The sequence below is a fragment of the Calidris pugnax genome, unplaced genomic scaffold, assembly GCF_001431845.1.
Source record: "Calidris pugnax isolate Ruff unplaced genomic scaffold, ASM143184v1 scaffold25, whole genome shotgun sequence".
NCBI lineage: Eukaryota > Metazoa > Chordata > Aves > Charadriiformes > Scolopacidae > Calidris > Calidris pugnax.
Window position 1 is genome coordinate 3,722,475 of NW_015090805.1, and position 24,232 is coordinate 3,746,706.

The window sequence follows — 24,232 nt, forward strand, 5'->3', positions numbered from 1 at the left end:
CGGGGTTGGGGCGGGAGGGGGAGAAGGGAGGGCGGCGTGTGGTCCTGTGCCGGCGGGGGTTGGAGCGGCTGTAGGGACGGTGGGACTCGTTCCGAAGGCACACGGGGGTGCCGTCAGCGTGCTGCTGGCAGCGCCTGCCGCTGTGTGCCTGCCCCTCCCTGCCTGTGTGTGTGCGTATCTACCTGTGTGTGTGTGTGTACGTATATATATACACACACTGGAAGAGGGTAGATTTAGATCAGATATCAGGAAGAATTTTTTCACTCTGAGTGTGGTGAGACACTGGAACAGGTTGCCCAGAGAAGCTGTGGATGCCCCATCCCTGGAGGTGTTCAAGGCCAGGCTGGATGGGGCTTTGAGCAACCTGCTCTAGTGGAGGTGTCCCTGCCTATGGCAGGGGGGTTGGAACAAGGTGATTTTTAAGGTTCTTTCCAACCCAAACCATTCTATGATTCTCTATATATGCATACATATATATACACATATGTGTACATACATATGTGTGTGTATATACCTACAAGAGGCTGCTTGGCAGATGCTTGAAGGAAGGAGCCAACCCAAGGCCTGGAGTGGGCGCACGCGTGGGAGCGGGGCAGGACGGGGAGGAAAGCCATGACCCCCGCGGCCCCTGGCAGGGGTTTGCGCTGCTGCCGATAACATTGTTCAGGCGCGGGGAGGAGGAAACAATGGAAATTTCCTGGCCTGGGCGCCAGCACGGGGCCTGCAGCCGCTCTTTTGGCAAGTGACTCCCAGAGGCTGGGCTTCCTTCGTGTTGTCTTAGGCCACGCCGGACCTACATGCATGTCAGAGTAAGGCTGAGGACTAGCCTTCTCCAGACAGGTGTGGGATGGTGGGCTTCTCAGGTTTTGGCCAGTTGGCTTTTAGCCTGGGTCAGGTAAGAAATGCAGAAAATGTGGCATCTCTTCCCATCCCTTCCCATCCCATCCTACCCTTCTTGCAGCGGGCACAGCGTGACATCCCGCTTGGTGGTTTGTAGCGGCGTGCCCGGGTCGAAGAAGCGAGGAGGTTAGTTGAGGCTGTGGCAACCTAATTCCCTGGTCCTGAGGACTGAACCCGTGCCGCGTCAGTGGAAAATGCTGCAGCTAAACTCTCTAGAAAGCAGCCTGTACCCAGGTGTCCAAATTTGTGCACAGCCCTCTCCATACATCTAGGAGGTTCCATTCCCAGCGTGCTTGCTTCTTACATGTCAGGGGGCAGGCTGGGGGAGAAGGAAGAGCAGGGCAATGTGTGTGTTTGTGAAAGATAAGGAAAGCAGCTTAACACTTTCCAGACATCACTGTACGCTAGGGCAGCAGAAGGGAAATACTTCGTCTGCCCTTTCAAATTGCACGGTGCAGTTGAGAAAAGCATGGGTTGTGCTAAGAAAAGAAGGTTTGCCTGGTGCTTGTGGAAGAGGAGAGCCCAGACAGCTCGGGCAGGGGTGCTGGGAACTGAAAGTAACTAGAAACAAGCGACAGCTTCCCATCCCATCCCTGACCAGACTCTGAAGCCACTTAGATGGGGGGGAGGCGAGCAGCTGGAGCCGTCTCTTCCCATGAGTTCACTGCCTGGCACTGCAGCGTGGCGTTGCTCCCGCTGTCAGGCTCCCAAAACAATGTCAGCATCACACAGCTAATGACATTCCTGCGTGCAAAACAACCCCGGGTGACGAGGGAAGCGGCTCTGACCGCCCGGTGTGGGTAGCGAGTGGAGAATGCGAGTGGTGATGCCTCTGAAAGTATGACCTCACTGTCAAAACAGGTATATGCTGTCTTTTCCCTGCTGTCTATGTGAAGACTGAATAGCTGTCATCGCTGCCTGCCTTTAACACATGAGGAAAGGACTGGGGAGGGGAAGGCTTCTTTCCTCACCTCTGCAGGATGATACTTGGATTTTCTTAGTTTTGGCATAGACTAGTGCAGCTGCATGACCTTCCCCTCCCACTCCCCATTTTTTTTCCCCCCATTTTTTATTAGGCCAAACTGACAATGCCTTTTAAAACTACAGCACCGGTTAATCCTTATTCAAGTAGAATGGTTTCACTGAACTCTACCACTGCTCGTGGTCTTCGCTCTGTGTTGTGTACCTTGGTGTTCTGCTGCAGTGAAAGATGAGTTATGATTAGGCCCATAGTTATGTCCTAAGTATAGGTATTCAAGCTCTACCCTGTATTGTGTAGTGAGTTGTCATGCAATTAATACATACAAGTTTTGACATACATTTGCAATTCTGTCTCTGGTTCTTCCAGGAACTTCGCTGGCATTGCATTTTTATCACTTGTTTTCAAGGGATGGGTTCTCATCACCTAACGATGCTTTTTTCTTTTCTTCTTCCTTAGGATTCACAGTTGCTTACATTTGAGGAAGATGACCCGCCAGAACCGCTTGAGCTAGCAGTTAAACAGGTTGTTAGTGTTGTAAAGTCGGCTCAAGAGAAGGTAAACTTTAGTTTTGTTTTGTTTCAGTGTAATTTTGGTCAGGAAACGTTAACTTTCTGTATCAGCATCAGTGGGGAGTTTTATTTCTCAGCACTTCTGTTCCCTTGACCTGAGTTTGTTGAGGCTGGTAAAAGGATGTCTCTCTAATGAACCTGTGCAAACTCTTCACATTGATTCACTTCCTCTGCAAGTCATGAGCAGCGTGTGCTCCGGGGCTTCTACCGAATGAACAATAACCAGGGTTATGCCAAGTTTATAGGTACACCTGCAGTGAACTCATACAGCAGCCCTCTCCCCCCACCCCCACCATCGTTAGGATGGTTCCCCATCCTGTTGCTGAAGCATGGGGTGGGGAATTCATGAAGAAGGAAAGGGACACTTCTCCTCTGGGACAGGAAAACATCTTTGTCTGCCTCTTGCTGTTTGTGCGGCTGATTACAGGTTTGCGTCAGGAGTCGGAGCCGGGTAAGGATCAGTGTAACAGCTGCAAAGTCCTCAGGGTGAAGCCTTGGCTCTACTGAATCCTGTATTCATTGAGGACCGAATGGTCTCTCTCTTCCTCTCCCACCCCCACCCCACATACTGGGAAGTGGTTTCCTTGTGCTTAGTGCATATGAAATTAGAATAAGGCAGAATGTGGCTCTTAGAACGGAGTTAAAATCTGTTTGCTCATTAGCAAAGACAGCTTCTTCATGTTCATCCTGGTGACTGTAGCTACTAGTCACATCTGAACTGGCACTCAGCTTTAGGCATCTGCATCGAATTACCCTAATGCTTTTCTTCTGGTTTTGCTTTGTTATTTTGGTTTGCTTGTCTGATTTAGATGTTAAACTGCTCTACTATGATTCCTTTGAAAACTATGCATACTTATCTGCCTGATACACGACTCACAGGCACACCCTGATTGGTGGCAGCTGGGGATTGCTAACATGTAAAGTTGTTTGTGCACTTGTTCTCTCTCTTTTTTTTTTTCTTTTCTTTTTTTTTTTTTTTTCCCCCTTCCAGGAATGGGAGATGAAAAATGGAACATAAATATAGCAAAACCACTCACTTTCCATAAAGGCCTTACCTATTATGGACCAAGACATAGGCTGCAAAAGACTCATCTGAAAGGTGGTATGGAGTGATAGAACATAAGAGGTTTTATAATTCTGTTAAGTTAATGGTAGCTTGGCGCTAATTTGCCTGTACTCCCTCTACTGTACTGCTGTGTAACTACGTGTGCCCCTTTTTATTAGCTGTAACTCTTTATTTCCAGCTTCACTGGTAAAGAAAATGAAAACCAAAAAAAACCCAAACCAAGCATAGTAATTAAAAAGGAGCACAAAGTAGCAGTAGAAAGTTTACTTTGCTGAAACAGCATAGACCAGCAATGTTAATTACATCGCACGGGATGGCCAGAACACCACTGAAGACTGCTGCGTTAAGACCGACATGAAATCGTTATGGATAAGACCTACCAGTGGTCCCTGCCCCAGCAGTGGAGGGAAGAGAGACTGGAGTTGGAAGGGTTGTAGAGTTGGCACTAGTGTTATTCTGTGCCACTGGAAGACACCACGATGGGAGGGGACAGCTAGGTCTAAAAGTGGGGTGCAGTATAATGTGTGAAGTCAGCAACCGAGGGAGATCTGCTAGTGAAAAAGAGCTGGTGACTAACAGCACAAAAACCAGGTGTCCTGCAGCGCAGTGTCTGAAATGCTCCTGGAAGGTGGGCAGGGCTGCTTGCATGGGAGATGGCCAGGAGGCTGGGGTCTGCTGGCAGCCCTTGGCCAGTGTCCGAGTTCAGCAGGGGTGCGTGGGGACCAGCTCTGCCCTCAGAGTGCTCTGCCTGTGGCTGGATCACGACGAGAGCAGCATCTTGAGGCTAAAACCCGCTTGTGGTTTTGCCTGCGTGCCAGAGCCAAGGCACGACGCTGCAGTCCTGGATTGGCCTGAAGTCCCATCGTCCCACTGGGAGATGTCTCTGCTGCAGTCCTCAGTTTAACTTCCGTGTTGTGTAAATGTAGATTCTGGCAGTAAGTTTGCAACTGTGGTGCCCTGTGGGCACCTTAACCTGCTGCGGTTAATCTTGAGCAGCAGAAGGTAGTGAGGGCTGGCTCCGCAGCCGCCGAAGCCTGGGGAGCTGCTGGCTGCTGTAGGGCTCTTCTCTTGCTCTCCTCTACCTGTGGCTTCCCAGTTCAGCACCCTCCCTTGCGCAGTCTCTGGTCCTTGTCTGACCTTGGGTTGAGCCATTTCAGCGCGTTAATCGAGCTGTTACACTGCAGCCAGCAATCTAATGTGGTTTCGCAGCAGCTTAAACCAATATAAGCACATTTTAAAATGTATTGGATTAAAACAGGTTTGCTTACGTAAACTGGGTTGTTCTGAACTGTCCCAAAACCCATTTCCATAATCTTATGCACAGCTGCTGGAAAAATTTCTGCGAACTATTCTTACTCCTTCAGTTAAGGTACAACCTGAATTTTTATTTGGATTTTGCTGTATAATAACCTTAGACTGGCACTCTGGTAGCTACTTTCCCTCCTTCCTTAAATGCATACCTTTCTCTAAACACCTCAGGAGTTCTCCTGTACGGTAATTGTCTCTTTTGAATATTCCTCAGGTAATACCAAGGGTCTGAAGGCATTTCTTTCTGGTGTTTTCTTCTCCCAGCCCCTGCTCTTTGCATATGAAATTGGACAAGCTGCAGAGAGAGATTTCAATCTCAAACTTCTGATACACGTTTGTAACTTGCTACTGGTGTGACTGGCTCTGAATGTAGTCTGTGACCATATGCTGGATGTTTATCAATGTTGTAGCATCCCGCAGAGCTGTACACTTGCCTGAGGCATCAGCTGGCACAAGGCTCTTTTCCTGCAACCAGTTCAACACGCTGCTTCACTTGTGATCTGTATGGCGAGAGCATATGGGTGCCTTGGTTCAGCAGCCAGGGCTTGATTTATGGCGTGTCATTTCAATTATGTATTTGACCTTGCATCAGAGAGGTTGTGGTCATCAAAAGGAAGTGGAGGATTGAGGGCGAGAGATCAGAATAGCAGTAAACATGGGACGTGTGATACCTGAACGCGGCTGTACGCTGATAGAGCCCTGTGGCATGTCTTTTGTGGTGGGTGGTCCTCTGTCTTCTTGAATGCTGGGCCTTGGAGCACGCCCAGGTGATGGCCCTGCCTGATGCTGGGAGCGAGCCTCCTGCTTGGGAAGGACTTGCAGGCAGCCTTGCTCCCAAAAAACACCGGATTGCCAGCCAGACTGTAATTATTATATTACTGCAGACAGTCTTGTTTATGACCAGGACACGCACTGACACGTGCAGTCCTGAGGTATAGACATACTGTCCTTGCCTTGAAGAAGCTGAGACTTGTAAAACTGGTGTTTGCCCCACGGTGCAGTGCTGCAGACACGGTTAGGGAAGCTGCTGGCTGTGAGCTTGGGCAAAGCCCTTGTGATAGGGACAGAGCTGCTCTGTGCCTGAAGGTTACACCACACTGCTTCTTGACAAAGCCTCTATTTATACGTCGCCTTCGCTCCCATTTTGGGCCGGAGCCTAAATATATAGAATGAAGTCGCCTGTTTTCATTGTGTGGTGTTGGTTATTTTTTGTTTTAATAAAGTAAATATTAGAAATATTTTTAGCTAATTGTGCCAGCCTTTCCATTACTGCAGTCTATTTCCAGAGGCTTTGAACTTCGCAACAAAGGCCACATGATGATTCTGTTGTTGGGGACTTGGCACAAGAGGGTTTAGATGAAGCATGCTACAACAGAAGTCTCCCTTCTTTTCCTGCTTCATGCTTAACTAGAAAGGAGGAGGGGGGGAAATGCCCACAGAGCACCATTCCTTTAATGAGTGGTAATCAGTTGCTAGACAAGGAATGGCTGTCTTGGATTGCAACAGGCAACTGCAAATATGAAAGGGTCATGTTCATTTTTGTGTGGTGAATCTTGCTGGGGGAAATCGTGAAGAGAAAGGAGGACTGTTTAGCATGCTTGTGAGAGGTCCTGTTTTCTGATGAGCTATGCAGCTATGCCCAAAAAGGCACCCACGTGGCTGTCATCCTGGTATCTCTTCATTTGCTGGCAGCCTGTGTCCATGCCGTGCTGGGGCATTGGGGCTTCCAGTTCCGCTTGCTCCGAAGCAGGTAGAGACACTGTGCAGCAAAGGCTGGTTTCTGCTCCGGGAAAGACTGGTTTCTTGTCATCACTGCTACAGTACTACCTGGGACTCATTCCTAGTTACCTACATGTGTTTATTTGATTATTGTTGGTGGTGAGGTGAACTGCCCAGGCCATCATGTGAAGTTCCTATTGTCCTTTAACTCCCTGTTTGCTTGAAAAGCTGTCCTAGAGCTTTGCTGCTTTAATGACTGGGTTTTTTTTACAAGCTGAAGTGGAATCATGGCCCATGCAGCTTTTTATATGTTGTTTGGGTTTTTTTTAATAGTTTCTGTACTAATATAATGCTCTATCCTTAATGTATTTACTTTTCTTCCACGGCGCTTGCTGTCAGTAAATACATTGTGAAGGAATTATATTTCCTTCAAGCCTTTGTTTACCTTGGTTAAACAAGTTTTTACCTTATGGTGTTACCTTCTTTCATTATATTGTCCTGCCTCGTAAGTCACTCCTGTGCACTCATTCTCTGCAGCAGCTCCAGTTAAATCCCATTTTATTGAACTTGATGGCGGAAATGACACAGAGCAGCACAGGTGAGGTCTCACCGTGCAAGGAGATTACTGCTTCTTTCTGTCTCTGAAAGTGCTTTCTTGCTGCATTTTAGGCTTCCAGTCTGCCTCTCCCGTGGCTGCTTCACACTGTGACTGACCTGAATGTATCCAGGTCTCTCTTTGGTATTCTCCCAGTCATAAGCTGCCCTTTGTAGGAGTATTTGTTAATTCTCATACACGCATGCTTTGTATTTTGAATTGCTTTTCTCTTCTAGTCTTCAAGGTTTTTCAGCTCTTCTCTGTGATGTCCTAATCTTCCTCTGTGTTGCAGCTTCCCAGCTTGCTTTCCTCAGCATCATGATTTCTTCTCAGGGATTTTGGACATTAACAGTATAACGGGGTTGGTGCCTGACACACTGCTTTGTAACTTGCTTCCAGCTTTCACTTCAGTGCTGGCTGTACAGTCCTCTCCCTTTCAGGCACGTCCCCGTTCACCTTAATATGGGAATGATGGAGTACAAGCTTAATTATCAGTGGGGTGGCCCTACTAAAATAGGCAAGACAACATAATGGATCTAACCTACCTAAGAACTGAGTGGAGGTAATACTGGTTTTGGCACTGTCAGGTAGGCTGCCTGTCTTCCAGCTGCTACTGCAGATTTGTGTGGGCCTCCTATAGGCTTGTGCCACGTCCACCAGCCCGGTGCAGGGGTCAGGGCTGCCTTGGCCACCCTTAAGGCATGATGTCCCTGTGTCTCAGCAACTGAATCTCTCTCCAAGCTACTGTTTGTAGCACAAACTGGCAAACCTCTGCTGCGTTTTATTGTCTTCCCTTTGCCTTGTGTCTCCAGATCTGCTGTCTCCCGGACTGTTTGTAAAGACTTGCGTGTTAGGCCAAACTAGCAAGTCTTTTTCTGGTATTTATTTATTTTCCCCCTTCTTAAATGCAAGTCCTGCTTCCTGTCCTCACACCGTTTGGTATTCACTGTACTTGATAGGCAGATTGAAAATTCTTCCTGTCCTGTCTCTTTGTACTCCATGCTTGTTTGTTTTATTTCCCCCTCCCCTTTTTTCCACTTTTTTTTGAACCTGTAAGTCTGTCAGTCTCAAAGGAATGGATAAATTCACTTGTTTTATCAGTTTCTGCTTTGTTTCTGTTGCTGACGTGGTAACTTTCTCTCTCTGTCTCTCCTGCACTCATTCCATCACTTGCCCTGCCTTAATCCTGATGTTTACCATCGTTCTTGAAAACTGGTTGGGGATTGTCTCATTATAGTTGCAGGCAAAGTTGCTTTGATAGTAGCTTCTAAAAATCTGCCCGTAGCTGTGCCCGGAATTGCATTTTTCTTCTCTCCTTCAGTTTGTCTATGTCATTTGGTAACCTGCTTGGGTAAAGAGAGAATGGTGAAGAAGCTATAGAAACCCCCACCAGAAGTTAATGCATAGTCTCTGGTAAACAAGGAAGATGGGGTAATTCTTCTTCTGAACAGCTGAGTGTTATGATTGTGAAAAAGGCAGAAGTTTCTGACTGGAAAATTTTTTTTATGGTTAGGTTTTAAGCTGAGCACGCAAACTGCCTGTGCGGCCATTGACAAGATAAGGTTTCAGTGCCAAAACCAGAGCTGCTGCCTTCTCAGAATAGTACTCCAAAACAAACACAGGAAATAGTGGGGGTCCTAAATCTAATGGCGTGCTGGTCCCTGCAGTTGAGATCAAGCCAGCTTTCACTGCATGGCTGTGTTGTGGTGTATACTCCTCTTCTTGAGAAGGTGTTAAAGTTGAGTACTTTACATACTACTGAGTAACCTTGAGTAACATGCTCTTTTTGGAAATAAGTACCAACTGCAGCAAAACTGACTTCCTTCTGGAAAAAAAAAAAAAAAAAAAAGGACTCCTTTTCTTGAGAAGGTGTTAAAGTTTGTATTACTTACATGCTACTGAGTAACCTTGAGTAACACGCTGTTTTTGGAAATAAGTACCAAATGCAGCAAAACTGACTTCCTTCCGAAAAAAAAAAGCAGTCAAGGGCTGTAATGCCACATGTGCAGGTGATGCGGTTAGGGCCTGGGGAAGGTGAAGAAGACCTTCCCCAGCAGGACTGTCAGAACTTTCCCCTGGAGTTATGGCCCTTCACCCTCCCTTGGCCGGGGGGGGAACCTGCTGCTGCATGTGCAGAGGGGAGGGAGGAGTAATGAAAAGCCCACGTGTAATGCACAAAATCAGCATGATGCAAGTGCCAAAACTGAAACTTCAAGGTGAGAGGACACCATGTGTGAGGAGCGAAGGCACTTCGGTGCTCCTTGAGATGAAGGGCTTCTGCTGCTACTTCGGGAAGGAAAGAAGTTGAAATTCTGCCGTCTGTCCAGAGGAACCACAAAGGGAGAGCAAAGCAGGGGGAAGGACTATGGATACACAAATTTAGACACTTGAGTTTCTTGGAAAAAGATAGCTGCTGTGCTTTGAAAAGTACAGTTGTAGTTCAACCCCAGCTGGCAACTGAGCACCATGCAGACACTGGCTTCCCCCTCCCCCCCAAAGTGGGATGGGGGAGAGAATCAGAAGGGTAAAAGTGAGAAACTTGGGAGTTGAGATAAATACAGTTTAATAAGTAAAGCAAAAGCTGCACATGGGACCAAAGCAAAACAAAGAATTCATTCCCTGCTTGGAGTTGAGATAAATACAGTTTAATAAGCAAAGCAAAACAAAGAATTCATTCCCTGCTTCCCATGGGCAGGCAGGTGTTCAGCCATCTCCAGGAAAGCAGGGCTCCATCACATGTAATGGTTACTTGGTAAGACAAACGCCATCACTCCAAACTTCCCCCCACTTCTTTCTCCTTCCCCCAGCTTTATATACTGGGCATATCATATGGCATGGAATATCCCTTTGGTTAGGTGGGGTCAGCTGTCCCGACTGTGTTCCCTCCCAACATTTTGTGTACCCTCAGCCTACTCACTGGTGGGGTGGTGTGAAGAACAGAAAAGGTCTTCACTCTGTATGCATTGTTCAGCGATAACTAAAACGTGCCTGTATTATCAACACTCTTTCCTGCGCAAATCCAAAACAGCCACATACTAGCTACTATGAAGAAAATTAAGTCTTCAGCTGGGTGCTGGTGTTGGGCGGGTAGGGAGCAGAGCCCATCTAGGTCAAGGAGTTTTGCCATGGCAGCTCACCCACATAGTGGGCTAGTGCCACATACTAGCTACTATGAAGAAAATTAATGCTACTCCAACCAAAACCAGCACAGTCTTAGTCCAGCTGTAGTGTTTCTTCAGTCTCCTTTGTTCCTGCAGCTGTTCATCTGAAAAAGAATATTTTAATTTTTTTTAGGATAACTGTACTAACAATTTTAGATACATATAAGCAAAGGTGTGTTACAGCATCTGCAGGTTATTGGAGCTGGGTGCTGGTGTTGGGCAGGTGGGGAACAGAGCCCAGATAGGTCAAGGAGTTTTGCCATGGCAGCTCACCCACATAGTGGGCTAGTGCAGTCAGGGATGGAGGCAGGTGAGGGAGGAGGCTGGAGGGTGTTGAGGAAACAGCAAGAATAACCCTGGCGTGGGGGGTGGTCAAGTGCCAGGAGTCAGCTGAGTGTGGGGAGGGATGGCAGGGGGCTGAGGAGGAGCCGGCACACAGCCTTGCTGGTGAAGGCACCTGAGGAAGGCTTGAGAGCCCCTTCTATGGGGGATCCCCCAAGTGCATGGAGAGACCTTGGCCAGTGATGGGGTGTTTGTGCTGGGAGAGTCTAGAGCTATGGGGATGCTGGAGGGAGAAAACACCTTGGTCCTGCTGGCAGAACAGTCTTGGGGTTTTTTTTGTGCTGCTACTTCACCTCACACTATTCCTGCTAATTTAGGAGATCTTGCTAGTCCAGATGTAAAATAACAAAAGAGAGCTGGAGTGCGACCTCTCTAGGAGTCCAGAATTAGCTGGCCACAGCTGCTGTGTGCAAGGGCTGAATTTTCAAAGAGCAGTTTGTTATAAAAATGACAAGTTTTCTAGATTCTAAAACACAGTGTGGATGACTGGGGATGACCCTGGTAAGGAGAGGTGGGAGAGAGGGATGAAGAAGATGATTGAAGAGCAACTCCCTTCCCATCAGTCCAGGTGCTACTTGTGAACATCTGTCCTTCCTCTCTCCCTCCCCTGTCTACCAGAAAGTGGTGCTTTGCCTGACCCTCCCTTCTCCTGCTTTTCACCTGTGGAGAGAAAATTAATTTGAGGAAGCAGGTTGGGTGGGGGCATAGAGGAAGAGGAGGGTAGCACAGTATTCTTCAGTATTTTTCTTCATGCGACTGCTCTGGGCAAAATGGCCTACATATTTCTGCTCTGGTCTATCAAAATCATCCGCTACACTTCTAAAGGAATCTCACTTAAAAAGGGAAGTGGCAGTTGCAATCTCTTTAATCAACTTCGCATCGCTTGTGGCAGCATCTTGGTTGAAAAGAGAGTTGCTATCTCTTCAAATTCTAGCCTGGAATTTTGCTTCCCTCAGTAGTCTGACTCCATTATCCATCCTGCTCCCAGAACAAAAGGGTTCACCTGATAAGAAGTCATATTATTTTCCATTAACAAATGTGGAACTACTCCTTTTTCTGATTTGATTAAAAATTAGCAGACCTCTGTACCTGAAAACCACAGTTGTTTTATTAAAAGTGAGGGGAGAAGGGGAGTAGGACTTGGTATACGCCTTTGGCAGAAGGTGAATTAATCAAGGAGACTAAAAGCCCAAACCAAACTGGTTTGGTTTCCTAAACTAAAGGTACAAATATAAAAAAAAAATAAAATAAAAAAATGGGCTTAGCATCTTTTGACAAGGTGTAGGAAGAAGAGTGAAAGTTCCACCACCTGCAGTGTTTGTTTCCATCCTTTACTTAGAAGTAAGCATGATTAAAAAAAAAGTGGCACATGAACTCATCCACCAACTCTCCTGCCACGCTTTTTTTTTAAAGCAGTAATCAACTGTGTATCTGGCACCCTTGGCTCTTAGACATCCAGAAATTCCAGACAAATGGCTCCGCATTACATGTGCAGCAAGTCCAACTTGTTCTGAATGTACTGAACTTCCTATGCATTTGTGGCTGAAACGTGCATGGGTGATAAACCACTGTATTTAGGACGCACAAGTGTCAGCAGCTTTTGCATCAGACCTGTCCTCTTCCCTGCTCTGCCCTCAAAAGGATGGAAGAACCTATTGATTTTTGAAGTCTTTAAAGAGCCACTGTGCCAGTCCATCCTCATGAATGAAAGGAGTGATTTTGTGTTTCAACTCAACTACAACTAAAATATGCAGTTAGGCTCTTTGGTCTTGTTAGCTATTAAAAATGCTTTAAAATCCTTTATGTTATATCATAATAGTGGGTGTTTGTGTTGATTATATGAGATTAAGGGTCGAAAATAATTTCTGAAGGAATGTAGACTTTGAGGAAGGGGAGAGGTGAGTGAAACTGATTTGTCCACTTCTAAACTATCATTTGCAGAAGACAAACCTGAGAAGGCAAATCTTGATGCTTGTGGGTGTGGTTGGGATTTTATTTGTCATGTCCACCCCTCCTCCTGCTCTTTTGTAATTAAGTCTCTACCTTAATGGATGTACTCTAAAGCCCTTGATAATGCTCTGATGCTTCTAAGAAATGTGTGCTATAGAGCCCAGGGAGATGAAATATATTTAAGGAGAGACTGATAAGGATCTTCCAGAAGGTACCTGATTCATTTTAAAGCCTTCAGCTTCAATTCCAGTGCCCATAAATGAAGCAATAAGCGTGCAAACATAATTTAATAGCACACATGCAGAGTTTCCATCAAACATCTTGCAGCGAATTACTTGTCTGCGCATTGCATTAACCTGGTTAGCTTTGCCTGAGTCGATCTAAGGAGGGCTCAGCCATCCTTTCAAACGGTAGAGCTGTGGGGACAGCAACCACAGAGGGACAGTGACAAGCAGCTCTCTTCAACCAGCAGAGCTGTTTGCAAAGCGAACTTCTCTTCCTGGCTTAATGAGTGATTTCTGTACCTGGGCTTTTCCTGGGCTGCCAGGTGCTTTCTGCGCACCCCGGGAATTTTGTGCCACGGCTCTGGCACCTCAGTCGGTTTGCAGAGGAGAGGAAAAAACATTCAGTGTTTGTAAACTCAGCGTGGTAACAAGTTAAATTACTGCTCATAAAACTGAGGGAGTGTACTCAACAAAGTCTGTTGCAGTCAAGTGGCGTACAAACTTTTCCCAGACCTTTAGTTTCATCACTAAGTTTCAGGGCCTTTCTTGGTTTGGTCAAAGACTAGAATAAACTTGTAAAGGCTCTTGCCCCTTCCCACCCTGCTGGGAATGGGAGTTACTCGCGCAAAATTCTCTTCTGCAGCAGCAGGGTTGTGCCAAAGTTAAACATTTGAAGGATACCACTAAACCAAATATCGTTTGTTAAAGCCAGCTGTCCCATGGTAGGCTGCTTAGTTCAGAGCAGAAGAGGAAGAAGAACAAACTTCTCTGTCCCCTGTATGCGAAATTGTGATCTTTGAGCTTTTAATGTATAGCTATGTGAAATACAAAGGAGTCTTTGTGAGAACAAACTTCTCTGTCTCCCGTATGCGAAATTGTGATCTTTGAGTTTTTCATGTATAGCTATATGAAACACAAAGGAGTCTTTGTCAGGTGAGGAGTTACTTTTGTATTGGATAACAATACAAAAGACATTTTGGAAAATACCAAAATTGCCAGGTATTAAATTCTGTGCCCAGAAGTGAACACTTGAACTATGGTTTTTAGAAGTGAATGTACAGAAGGAGGTAGGGATGTTAATGAAATTGCTTAGAAATCTTCCACCTAATGGAATTTAGTATAATTCTGGTAGCTTAAAGTCTTTCCTTCTCTTAGTTTCTTTCTTGCCTTCATCAAATCAACAAATTCTGAAGACTAAAGCATTTTTCCCTTTCTTTGTCTCTCCCTACCCCTTTTATTCCTTTAGGTGGTTTCTTGCAACGTTGTGGGTGATTCTGTCATATTTGTTGTCACTGTCTCACATACTTCGCCTGCGGCTGCAGAAAGTCAGTCGTACACCGTGAAACTGTCTCCACTTCACTTGCAGGTAAAGTATTAAGTGTTATTCTCTCACTTCTTCCTTCTGAACCTTCCCGCTGAACCTCCTGTATGCAAAATGTATGCAAGCTCATGTTAATTCCAGTGAAATGTTTAATAATATTACAGTTTCCCTCCAGGGCAAGTGACAAATTCATAAATTAAGCTGCCTCTTTAGGATACTGTGGATAAGTAACATGTTGGGTAAACTACTCAGATGTATAGAACAACAATACCCTTTTTTGACTCTCAAGGCTTAAGTAACTTATGCCTTCTCAGACTGTCACTTTGAATTTACTCACTCAGAAACTGGTATCATTCCTCCTCTGGTGAGCATTAGTATGGCGTTTGACCTACAGTTTCTTTACAGGACACGAGAACACTGTCTAATAACTGCTTTTGTATCCACAGCTTCAGCTCTATGTGAAAGACAAAGGAGAAGATGTCAAAGTTGAGTGGCTCCTCATTAACGCTGATGAAACCAACTTTGAAATCCAGCCAACAGGGCAGGAGGTCAGTCAGTAAGTTTTATTTGTTGTAATGGTCAAGAAGATGGGGCTCCATCCCTTTGGTGCAAAACCCAGTGTAATGCTGTTGGTTAGCAGTGGAAGTGTCTAGAGCTAAGGTATCAGGTGAGGCTAGAAGAGGTGAAGAAAAAAATGCCCATTCCTTTCTGCTGGCTGCCTTCTGCAGAGGTGTGGGGCAGTCACCTGTAGGCAGTGCCATCTTGAACTGCTTCAGTGTCATCTGCCATGGCTCATCCATCGAAACCTTACATCTCGGAGATCTAGGAGCATTTCTCAAGATTACTGAAGCAATAAAGATAAATCAAGTTTGTATTTGACAGACAAATGACTTTACAAGCGTTTTTCATCCAAATTCAAAGGTATGAAAAACGTCTGTTCCTAAATACCTTCTCTCAGACCACCTCAAAAATAATAAAAAACCCCAAATGTAATGGTATTCTCATAAAAATAATTAAAAAGTTGCCCCTTCCTTAACTTAAATCAGTTTTGAAATCTGGCAACAATAGTTCAGAAACAGCCCTGAATAAATACAATTATTTAAGGAAATGATGGATGATGTAAAAATATCTTGATGCTTTTGGAATTGCACCTTATCTAAGTGTATAAACACTGATTCATTGGGTTTCTTTTACTGGGACATCCCCTGAAAGAGTTTCTTCATGACTGAGACTCTCTTCTGCCTTTGACCCTTCACAGTGGTTTTTTTTGGCACAAACGTGGTGACTTAGGCCTTTCTTACAACAGTGGGTGAAGGCTTGCTTGTGTTTTATGAAGTTGTTTTTCTGACTGAAGGCCTTGTTAAAAAATAGGTTTATTGTATAGTAGAGCTGCTTTTGAAGACCTGTACTGAGTGACCTAGAATTGCAATAATTTATTACCATAGTTTTTGTACACAAAAATGTGACACTCGTAAGACAGACAAGTCTTTTGAAGTGTGTTTTTCATGTAGATTTTACTGTGCATGCATAGGAGTGTAAATCACCTTCACGTGCTGGGGTGGCATGCTGATTATCCACATATTGAACAGTCATTAAGTAATTAACTGGCAAATGCAGATGAATCTGGTGCGGTCACTGGACTTCACAAGCTGCTTTTTGAGAGGTGCCCGAGTACAGGGTTGCAAAGGAGTTGCAGCTTGTTGTGCTCTGCCTGCATTTTTCAAATGAGCCTGTTAAGTTCTTAATAGTTACGGGCTTTATTTTCACTAGCACTTAGGGAAGTGGGGAGGCAATAAACAAAGAGCTAAAACCTGTGAGCAACCTACACCTTGGAAACTGCTTCTGCTCCTAAATTTAAATGTCAGCTTTTGTGTCTTGTTTTTCGCTCTTTCGGAAGCAATATTGTGTGTACAAATAAATACCTTTAATTGCTTGTGATTATCTACACAGTGGTTTCTCATCAGTTAGACAAGGTGCGTATAATAACCTATTTTCTGTTGATAATAGCTGGGTGAACCTGAGTTGTGGTTGGCAACTTGGCTGACTGGCAGGGCTTGGGTTTGCATGTGGTTGTGCTACTGCTGGGACTTTATGTGCTGGCGTGCCCCAAGCTAGCCACGGTTGCTGACCGTACACCTCTAGCCCCTGTCAAACCCAACATAAAATGTGTTGTCTTAAGCTTTTTTGGTCGGCATCTAAGCCATTATGGCTTGCTTTGTAGAGGATATTGTGATGAACCATTACTTCTTTATTTATAAAGACAGCTACAAATGAGGTAGGGTTGACAGGAGACTCTTTAACCAAACTGCTTTCCAAATAACTATGGAAACATCAGAAAATACCTGTGAGTAGAAGTCCAATAGCTATTGTTACCGTTAAATAAGAAATGTCAGATTAGGTTGATGGCAAAGCGAGAGGCAGCTGGGATTTTACAAATTGACATTGTTCTTCATCAAACAGGGTTTAGATTAGGGCAGGGGAGGGAAATTACCTCCAAAACACTGAAAACTAACTATGATTTATCTGATTACTTAAATAACATAAATAATGAAAATACTGAAACTGAAGCTTTAGACAGCCTAATTTATTCCATTAATATTTTTAGAAATAAAAGAGTATTATCTGCAAGTTGCAGAAATGTGCCGCTGTCTCTTCCTTTGGCAGCTGTTTGAGGCAGAACAGAGTGAATAAAGCAGGGTTTCTGTGGGACTGGTCGATGCTGCTGTTGTATGTTTTGAACCGTAGCGACCTGTGGTCACAGGGCTGTTGGGCAAGGAGGCGGTGAGACAGAATTTCTGTGCACAACATTCCTGGGATTTTTATGAAACACCCTAAGCGTTTCTGTAACACTTGGGTCATTGGGAAAGGGCTGTTACTCCAAATCGGTTTGACCTGTTGTGCGAGCTGCAGGCAGACCTTTCGGAGTGCAAGAAGTCATTGCAGGATCATTCTCCCACACCTAAAGAATCACGGAATTGTCAGAGTTGGAAGGGACCTCTAGAGATCATCTAGTCCAACTCCCCTGCCAAAGCAGGGTTGCCCAGAGCACATCACTCAGGACTGCAGCAAAGTGGGTCTTGAAAATCTCCAGAGAAGGGGACTCCACGACCTCCCTGGGCAGCCTGTTCCAGGTCTCTGCACCCTCACCCTAAAGAAGTTCTTCCTCATACATGAATGGAGCTGCCTGTGTTCCAGCTTGTGCCCGTTGCCCCTCGTCCTGTCACTGGGAACCACTGAAAAGAGTCCGGCTCCATCCTCCCTCAGACTGCCCTTTAGATGCTTTAAGCATTAATAAGGTCTCCCTTATTAATGGTCCTTCCCCAGGAAGGACCTGAGGCTTTCGAAATGCCAGATTGCCTTTAGTGCTGAGATCTCTGTGGCGGAGGAGCGCGGTGCAGGGTGGCTGGGGTGGCAGAGCAAGGCCTGTCCTCTGCCACGTTGGCAGAGATGCGGCTGTTTGAGGCTTGGGCTGGTGCTGCCGCCGGCACCAGAGTGGGTTGGGTAGCTCTGGAAGCTGGTGGTGCCCAGTTGCAGGGTTATCAAGGCAGTCCACCAGGGTTAGGCTTTCAGTCCCCAACTTGATCTCCCTGTTGGTGGGAATCAGATGACCTTGCCATCAGTGTGCCTGGTCTTTGCGGCAGGGCCCGGTTTGCTGGACTCTGCACCCCGGTTGTAGGTGTGCTCCCGCCAGACAACAGCATGCAGAAAGGGTGCCTTTTTCCCACTTTGTGTGATTATTGCATTCTCAGCTGTTCTCTATCTGCAAATCAGCTCCCTTTCTTCTAAAGCCTTGTTTGGTCATAGTAAAGTCTCTCAAGTGTAGTACCAGATAAGAAAAGATGGATGAGTCCTCTGTTGTTTAGGTCAGATCTTTGTCTTCTATTTCACTTTTTTTTTTCTTTAGAAAACAAACCTTACTGAGATTTCTCATGGGCTACCTGCAGAGCAGTTGAGTATCAAACTGCTTTTTCTGTCATAGCTTAATTTAAAATCCACTCCTTGAAGGTAACTGAGCAGACGGGACTTTGTGAGCAGCATGATGTGGGAAGCAGGCTTCTCCAGGAGCACTGGGAGGGCAGGGGTGGTTCACCCTCTTCATACACCCTGCAATTAATCCTGTGAAGCACAATCTGTGATCTGTTCTGATCCCTCAGAGATAGTGGTGTTAAGCACAGGTTGCCATGAGATTTTTGAATGGACAAACGTATGAATCAGTCCCCCAGAGCAGCACAAGTGTCTGTCCATGCAGCGCTCTTTTCAGTCAGTCGAAGACCTCCAAGAGATGCTGTAATAATTTATTCAGTGCAGCACAGGATTAGCTTCTTCTCAGCTGTTGCAAGCTGGCATAACTCCCATTAAATTAGTGGAACAGTGCCGATCAGCTTATCTGATGACCTGATCTGCTCTCTCAGAGGGGTGCAAAGCAGTACAAGAACTCTAAAACATCACAAGAGATAAACTGTTAGTGAAACTTCTAGTTTTGTGGCTGATAGCTGTGCCTTCCTAACTCTCAGAACAGCATGTGACTTTTTCAGCATATATTTCTAGTTCTCCTTTAATGCATAATATAGAAATTTAAGTAATTATTTGCATAATCGCTCGTTACATATTGTTGTTGGCAACAGAAACCATTGTCTCTCTGACAAAGTTAGTATTCAGTAGCTTTGGTGGTTTAGATAAATTTTTGTCTTAACTTTTATTCTTCTGAGTTTTGAGAATCACGATTGTTTGTTTCCTCTTAGGGACAGACAGCAGGGACATGTGCAATATCTGAAACCCTCAGAGGTGTTTTGAAGAACCTCTTTAGCTCAGTTTCTCCATCTGTAGTGTTGAGTACAAGGCCTACAGATATAAAGGAGGTTCAGGTAAGTCTTATTCCTACCTAAATCTTTTGAGAAGTCTCCCTCTGCTTAGTGTTTTGATCTTGCATTCATGACTTACAAATGAGTAAATTTAACACCATTCAGTGGTCAGAAGCAACTGGAACACATTCTTTAAAATAACATAGCCTTTGGCAGTGAAGGCTTTGTGATCACAACTCCTGTATAGCTATCTGTTGATGTTACACCCCATCGCACGTCTGCTTCCCTGTATCAATGTGACAGACGTTCAAAGGGTTTTGTATTTGCCTGTGTGCCATCCCTCTTGTTCTGCTTGCTTTTCACAGAATGTACAGAACACAAGCCTTCTCCCTCAGGGCACTAGTCCGCCTAAACCTCCAAGGGCTCATGACCTCAAGCTGCTGGTAAAGAACATCGCAGTAAACCTAACTGATCACAGTGCTGCAGGTAACATAGCCTATGCCATGCTGCTCGTTTTTGAGCAGGGTTGGTTGTTTGTTTTTTTTCCTTTTGGGTGAAATCATTTGGAAGTTGTGAGTTAACAGCCTTGTCTCAAAACAAGATGTAAGAAATTGCATTACTCCAAGAAACAGACTTGGTTCATTCTTGTACAAAACTGTATGGTTTGGTTCATTTGAGTATTTCAGCATCTTGATCTTGTAAACAAATCCATCCTTTTTGAAAGCAAATTGAAATGAGCATTTTTACAAAGTTGGTTGATCACTTTCTGGAGTTCAGTTTTAATTTATAAAAGTTATCACTTTGGTTTACCCAAGATGGGGGGCTTAAATCCAACTCTCCCTTAACTGCTAGCAATGACATTGGTTTAGTTCAGTATTACCTTATTTTTACAGCTGCTTTTCTTTACTTCTGAGCAATTTGCTGATTTATCTAAAGCTTTCCTCCTGTATGTAAACTCTCCTCAAAGGTTGTGTATTGTTGTTGGGGATTTTCCCCCCTAATACAGTGGCTCTCTGGGTAGGGGAGGGAGTACCTCTTGCAAATGGACAATGAAACTGAAAGGGTCACTGCCTAGTGGAATTGCACTGTTGGTTTGAGAAAGAAGCCCCAAGTTTGTTTAGCAAGTATTCAGACTTCTTCAAGTCCAAGCATGCCTGCATCACTGATAGAGGCATGAGCAAGCATATTTCAGATTTTGTCAGCGGAAATATAAATTTGAGGCTCTGTTATTTATGGTCACTAACAATTCCGTAAGAGACTTCTTAGTGGAAGCTTGTGGCTGCTAAATTGGGCAAGGCACTGTTTTTGGATAAATACATCCTACTTGCTATACTCCTTTTTTCAGTTAGATGTAATAGGTTTCTGCCCCAGACTCTTACATAATGCTGCTTTGCTCATCCTGGTTGGAAGTGATTCCTCTGTAACTTTATGTAGACTGGTTTTTTTTTTTAAAAAATATTTTTATAGCAGTTCTGGAACTCTTTGCAGTGCCATGTCCTATATAAACAAAACTGCTGTAGATTGCAGGAAAACCTCTTACAGAATTTGTTATTACTTTACAGTTTTATAGTGCAAACCAGGCTTTTCGATAACAGCAGATCATTTTGGCCACCTTTAAAACTCATGAGATGGCTTTATGTGCATACCGTTTATGCAGCAGAGGATTCATCTTATGGGAAGCCTCTCTGCCCCCTCCCTGAAAATGAGAGGAAGAGTGGAGGATTAATGTGCTTTACTTTGGGAACCCAGATATTGAGAGGCAAAACACTGCTTGCTCTTCTGAAAGGAGAATTTTGCTGGTTCCCTAGCAATTTGGGGAGTGTCAACACTTGGGAACTGAGTAAATAAAGCTTCATAGTGGGGTTTAGGTGATACCCTCGAAATCCAGTGGAGACACTGCACAGCTGGGAAGATGCTAGCTTCTGGACATAGCTTGCTGCCTTTTAATTATGGTTGCCTTCCCTTTTCCTGGTCTTGTCTTGCAGCAATAATTAATTATCCTGTTGCAACTCTGAGTAAGAGTGAGCAATATGGCAGGCTAACCTGCATAGATACACAGAGGATTGGGGAGGAGTGGTTTGTCTGTCTTGATCATTATCATTCTGTGGATGCTAATATGATTTATAGGAGCTTGTGGCTTTCCTGTAGGAATGTTAGTTCAACTGGTAACTAACCAGTAGCAGAGCTGGCCTCTGCTTATGGGCTGTGCCCATTTTTAGCTCCTTAATTTGTGTATGTAAACAAAGATTATCCTAGATTTAGCACTATATGGCGCAGTGTATCATCTAGGGCAAAAGTGATTTCTGCTCTTAAGGAAAAAACTGATAGTTGTGTACACTGGGGTGTGGGGGGCAGAAATGTTGAAATACTTTCTCAGTGGCACCGACGTAATCTCAGGCAGAGCTGTACAGGAGTTTCTGGCCCAGGCTGCTGAGCCCTGCTGGCAGCAAGAGCAGGCTGCAGAGACATATGGCTTGGTTAACAGCAAACCACCCCAGGTTCATTAACTCAGGCTCAGCGTGCTGTGAAAGCAGCTAAACTACTTTACTCCAGGGTTAGCTTGGATCCCAAATAAGCTGCCTGTACACAGCGCTTTGTCTCCTCTAATAACCTTGCCAGGCCCAAGCTGCTTCTGTGCCTGAGATGGGGTCCATCCGCAGCCCTGACGCATCACCAGAGGACAACTGAGAGTTGATGATAGTAGATATATACCTAGAGTCCTCTGGAGGGCTGGAGGCAGTGTTACCTTTTGTTTGCTTTGCATGCAGTCAATACTGAGCTTTTTGCCACTTTCCTTGGCATTTTGGAACACTGGGACTGAAATGATTTCTGATGCTGTGAAAGTCATACAGAAGAATTTTTTTAAGAGTAACACATTGTGCAAACTATTTCCCCTTGGAACAGCAATATAACTACTCTGATATTCCGATTTGCCATGCCATCAAATTCCAAGATCAAGGTAGACATAATTCTGCGTCAGTATTCTAAAATGCCGTGAACGTGTTAAAAACCACAGTCCACAAAGCCATTGTTAATTAATGCTACTGTCATTCACTTGCAGAAAAAGCTTGCTTTGATCACTGTCATCATTCACTTGCAGAAAAAGCTTGCTTTGATGTCCAAAGAAACCACAGTAGGAACTTTGAAAACTCCTGGGATTTTTAAAGCAGCAACTTCACTCCTTCCCCTCCTTGCACCCACCTCCTTGCTGTTCATTCTGTCTCTCCATCCTTTTTGATCTTTTTCTGCCTACGCTTTTTTGCTTCATGCCAGAATTTAAATCAGGTTGTCGTGTTTCACACTATGTGCGCAAACTGCATCCTGGGGTGCATCAAACCCAGCATAACGAAGCGGTCAAAAGAGGTCACCATCTTGCTGTATTCAGTGTTGGTGCGGCCTCACCTGGAGTACTGTGTGCAGTTCTGGGCCCCACCATTTAAGAAGGATGTGAAGGTCCTTGAACGTGTCCAGAGGAGGGCAACATGGAAGGAAGGCATGTCCTCCAAGTAGCAACTTTGGGCTTTGGGCTTGTCTAGTTTGGAGAAAAGGAAGCTGATGGGTGACCACATTTATCTCTACAGCTTCCTGAGGAGGGGAATTGAAGAGGGAGGTGCTGAGCTCTTCTCCCTGGTATCCAGTGATAGGGCATATGGGAACGGTTCAAAGCTGCGTTAGTCAGGGGAGGTTTAGACTGGACATTAGGAAGCATTTCTTTGCTGAGAGGGTGTTCAAACACTGGAACAGGCTTCCTAGAGAGGTGGTGGATGCACTAAGCCTGTCAGTGTTTAAGAGGCATTTGGAGAATGCCTTGAAGAACATGCTTTAATTTTGGTCAGCCCTGAATTGGTCTGGCAGTTGGACCACATGATGGTTGTAGGTTCCTTCCAACTGAAATGTTCTGTTCTATTCTGTTCTAATGTAGGACAGTGCATCGGACAATGATTACCCCATCTTGACTATAGCCATTAATGTAGATGTTATACAAATTGAGGGGAAGGAAGAAATTTATTCTGCGGGTGGGTGAGGAAGTGCTTCCAATAGTCTGTTCAGAAGCGTCATATGTAAGGAAGGGAGTTCTTCACTTTCTTTTGAGTAAGTGTGCCTCCTGGGGATGGAATGTTAATAACTGGATATTGATTTTTCTTTCCCTTACAGGCAGCACAAACCTTGCATGTATAGTTCAGTTGAATGACCCTATGCAGAAGTTTTCCAGCTCTGTAGCCAAAAATGCTGCAAATCCCTTTTGGAAGGAAGAGTTTATCTTGTAAGTAACTTATCTCCTAGGAATATTTTTATAATAAAGCATTTCTTTTTTGCTTAAACTATGTGAGATTTCAAGGCAAGAATGGCATTTTGAAGTATGTTGTTTCTGATGGCCTCAGAGATACCTGGAGCTGGTAGGGACTTCAGGATATCTAATTACCTTTTTCATGCATATAAGATCAAATAGGTCTCTTGTTCTTCGTTGGTAGGTATCTGATTCTATTAAATGACAGCAGTAACAGCTATAATAAATCACCCTGTGACCATACAGTGACAAAAAAAGATTGTTAGCGAGGTTTTGAAGTTACTTTACTTTGAAAACTGCATTTGAGGAAATCTGATGTCTCTCCTTTCCCTCCCTTGAGTGGGAAATGTAAATGTGCAAAAAAATTGACCATCTAAATGAGTGGTGGCTATGATTTAAAAGGTTGGGTTTTTTTCCTGTAGAACAAAAATGGGAATTTCAGGCAGCCTGCCTGGTATTCTGTGGCTCACACAACTTCTGTAAATAAGGTCAAGAGTGAGCAGTTCTAAAACTATTTTCATTTTCACTTCATAGTGGCAGAGCAGAAATATCTGGTAGCTTCTGTATTGTGTGAGGAAGGGGGAGCCACTGATGGTGGGGTTGGTCAGAGGGATGTTTCTCTAGTGGCTTTAAACACGTTCACAGACAGGCAGAAGCAGCTTCCCAGGGGAACAGGGTAGAGATGCTGCCATGCAACATGCTGCAGATACTGCTTTCTGGGTTTTTTTCTACCGGATTATTAATGTGAGAAGCATTTGATGTGCAGTGGAGTCTCTGGTTATTTCTGTAGCTTTGATCTCCCATCTCAGTTCTATTCCCTTCTCTCTATATATATTAAAAATGTATTTCAGAAAGTAGTGCTGCTTGTTTTCATGTGACGCTTATCTTCACTGTCTAGTCACAGCCTGACATCCACTGTATCTATTTCCCTCTCTTGCAAAGCAGGGGCTTAGCTTACAAGGAACTGAGTGTGTATTCAGACCTATGCGTGTCCATGCTGGGTGC

The 24,232-nt window shown here is 44.7% G+C and overlaps 2 protein-coding genes across 2 annotated transcripts in view; both read left to right on the forward strand.

The window, feature by feature from the left end:
• The window catches only part of ZBTB21 (zinc finger and BTB domain containing 21), a 31,822-nt gene extending 29,468 nt beyond the window's left edge, over positions 1 to 2,354 (forward strand). Inside the window, exon 3 of the transcript XR_001411489.1 lies at positions 2,339 to 2,354. The gene's annotated coding sequence lies outside the window, so the exon portion shown is untranslated. The remainder of the gene's footprint in view (positions 1 to 2,338) is intronic.
• Positions 1 to 24,232, forward strand: part of C2CD2 (C2 calcium-dependent domain containing 2) — a gene marked incomplete at its 5' end in the record, with an annotated part of 59,042 nt that overhangs the window by 15,746 nt on the left and 19,064 nt on the right. The window contains 6 exons of the mRNA XM_014937994.1: positions 2,339 to 2,437; positions 14,063 to 14,182; positions 14,584 to 14,685; positions 18,880 to 19,002; positions 19,305 to 19,425; positions 23,095 to 23,203. Coding sequence (XP_014793480.1) covers positions 2,339 to 2,437; positions 14,063 to 14,182; positions 14,584 to 14,685; positions 18,880 to 19,002; positions 19,305 to 19,425; positions 23,095 to 23,203 — 674 coding nt within the window. The remainder of the gene's footprint in view (positions 1 to 2,338; positions 2,438 to 14,062; positions 14,183 to 14,583; positions 14,686 to 18,879; positions 19,003 to 19,304; positions 19,426 to 23,094; positions 23,204 to 24,232) is intronic.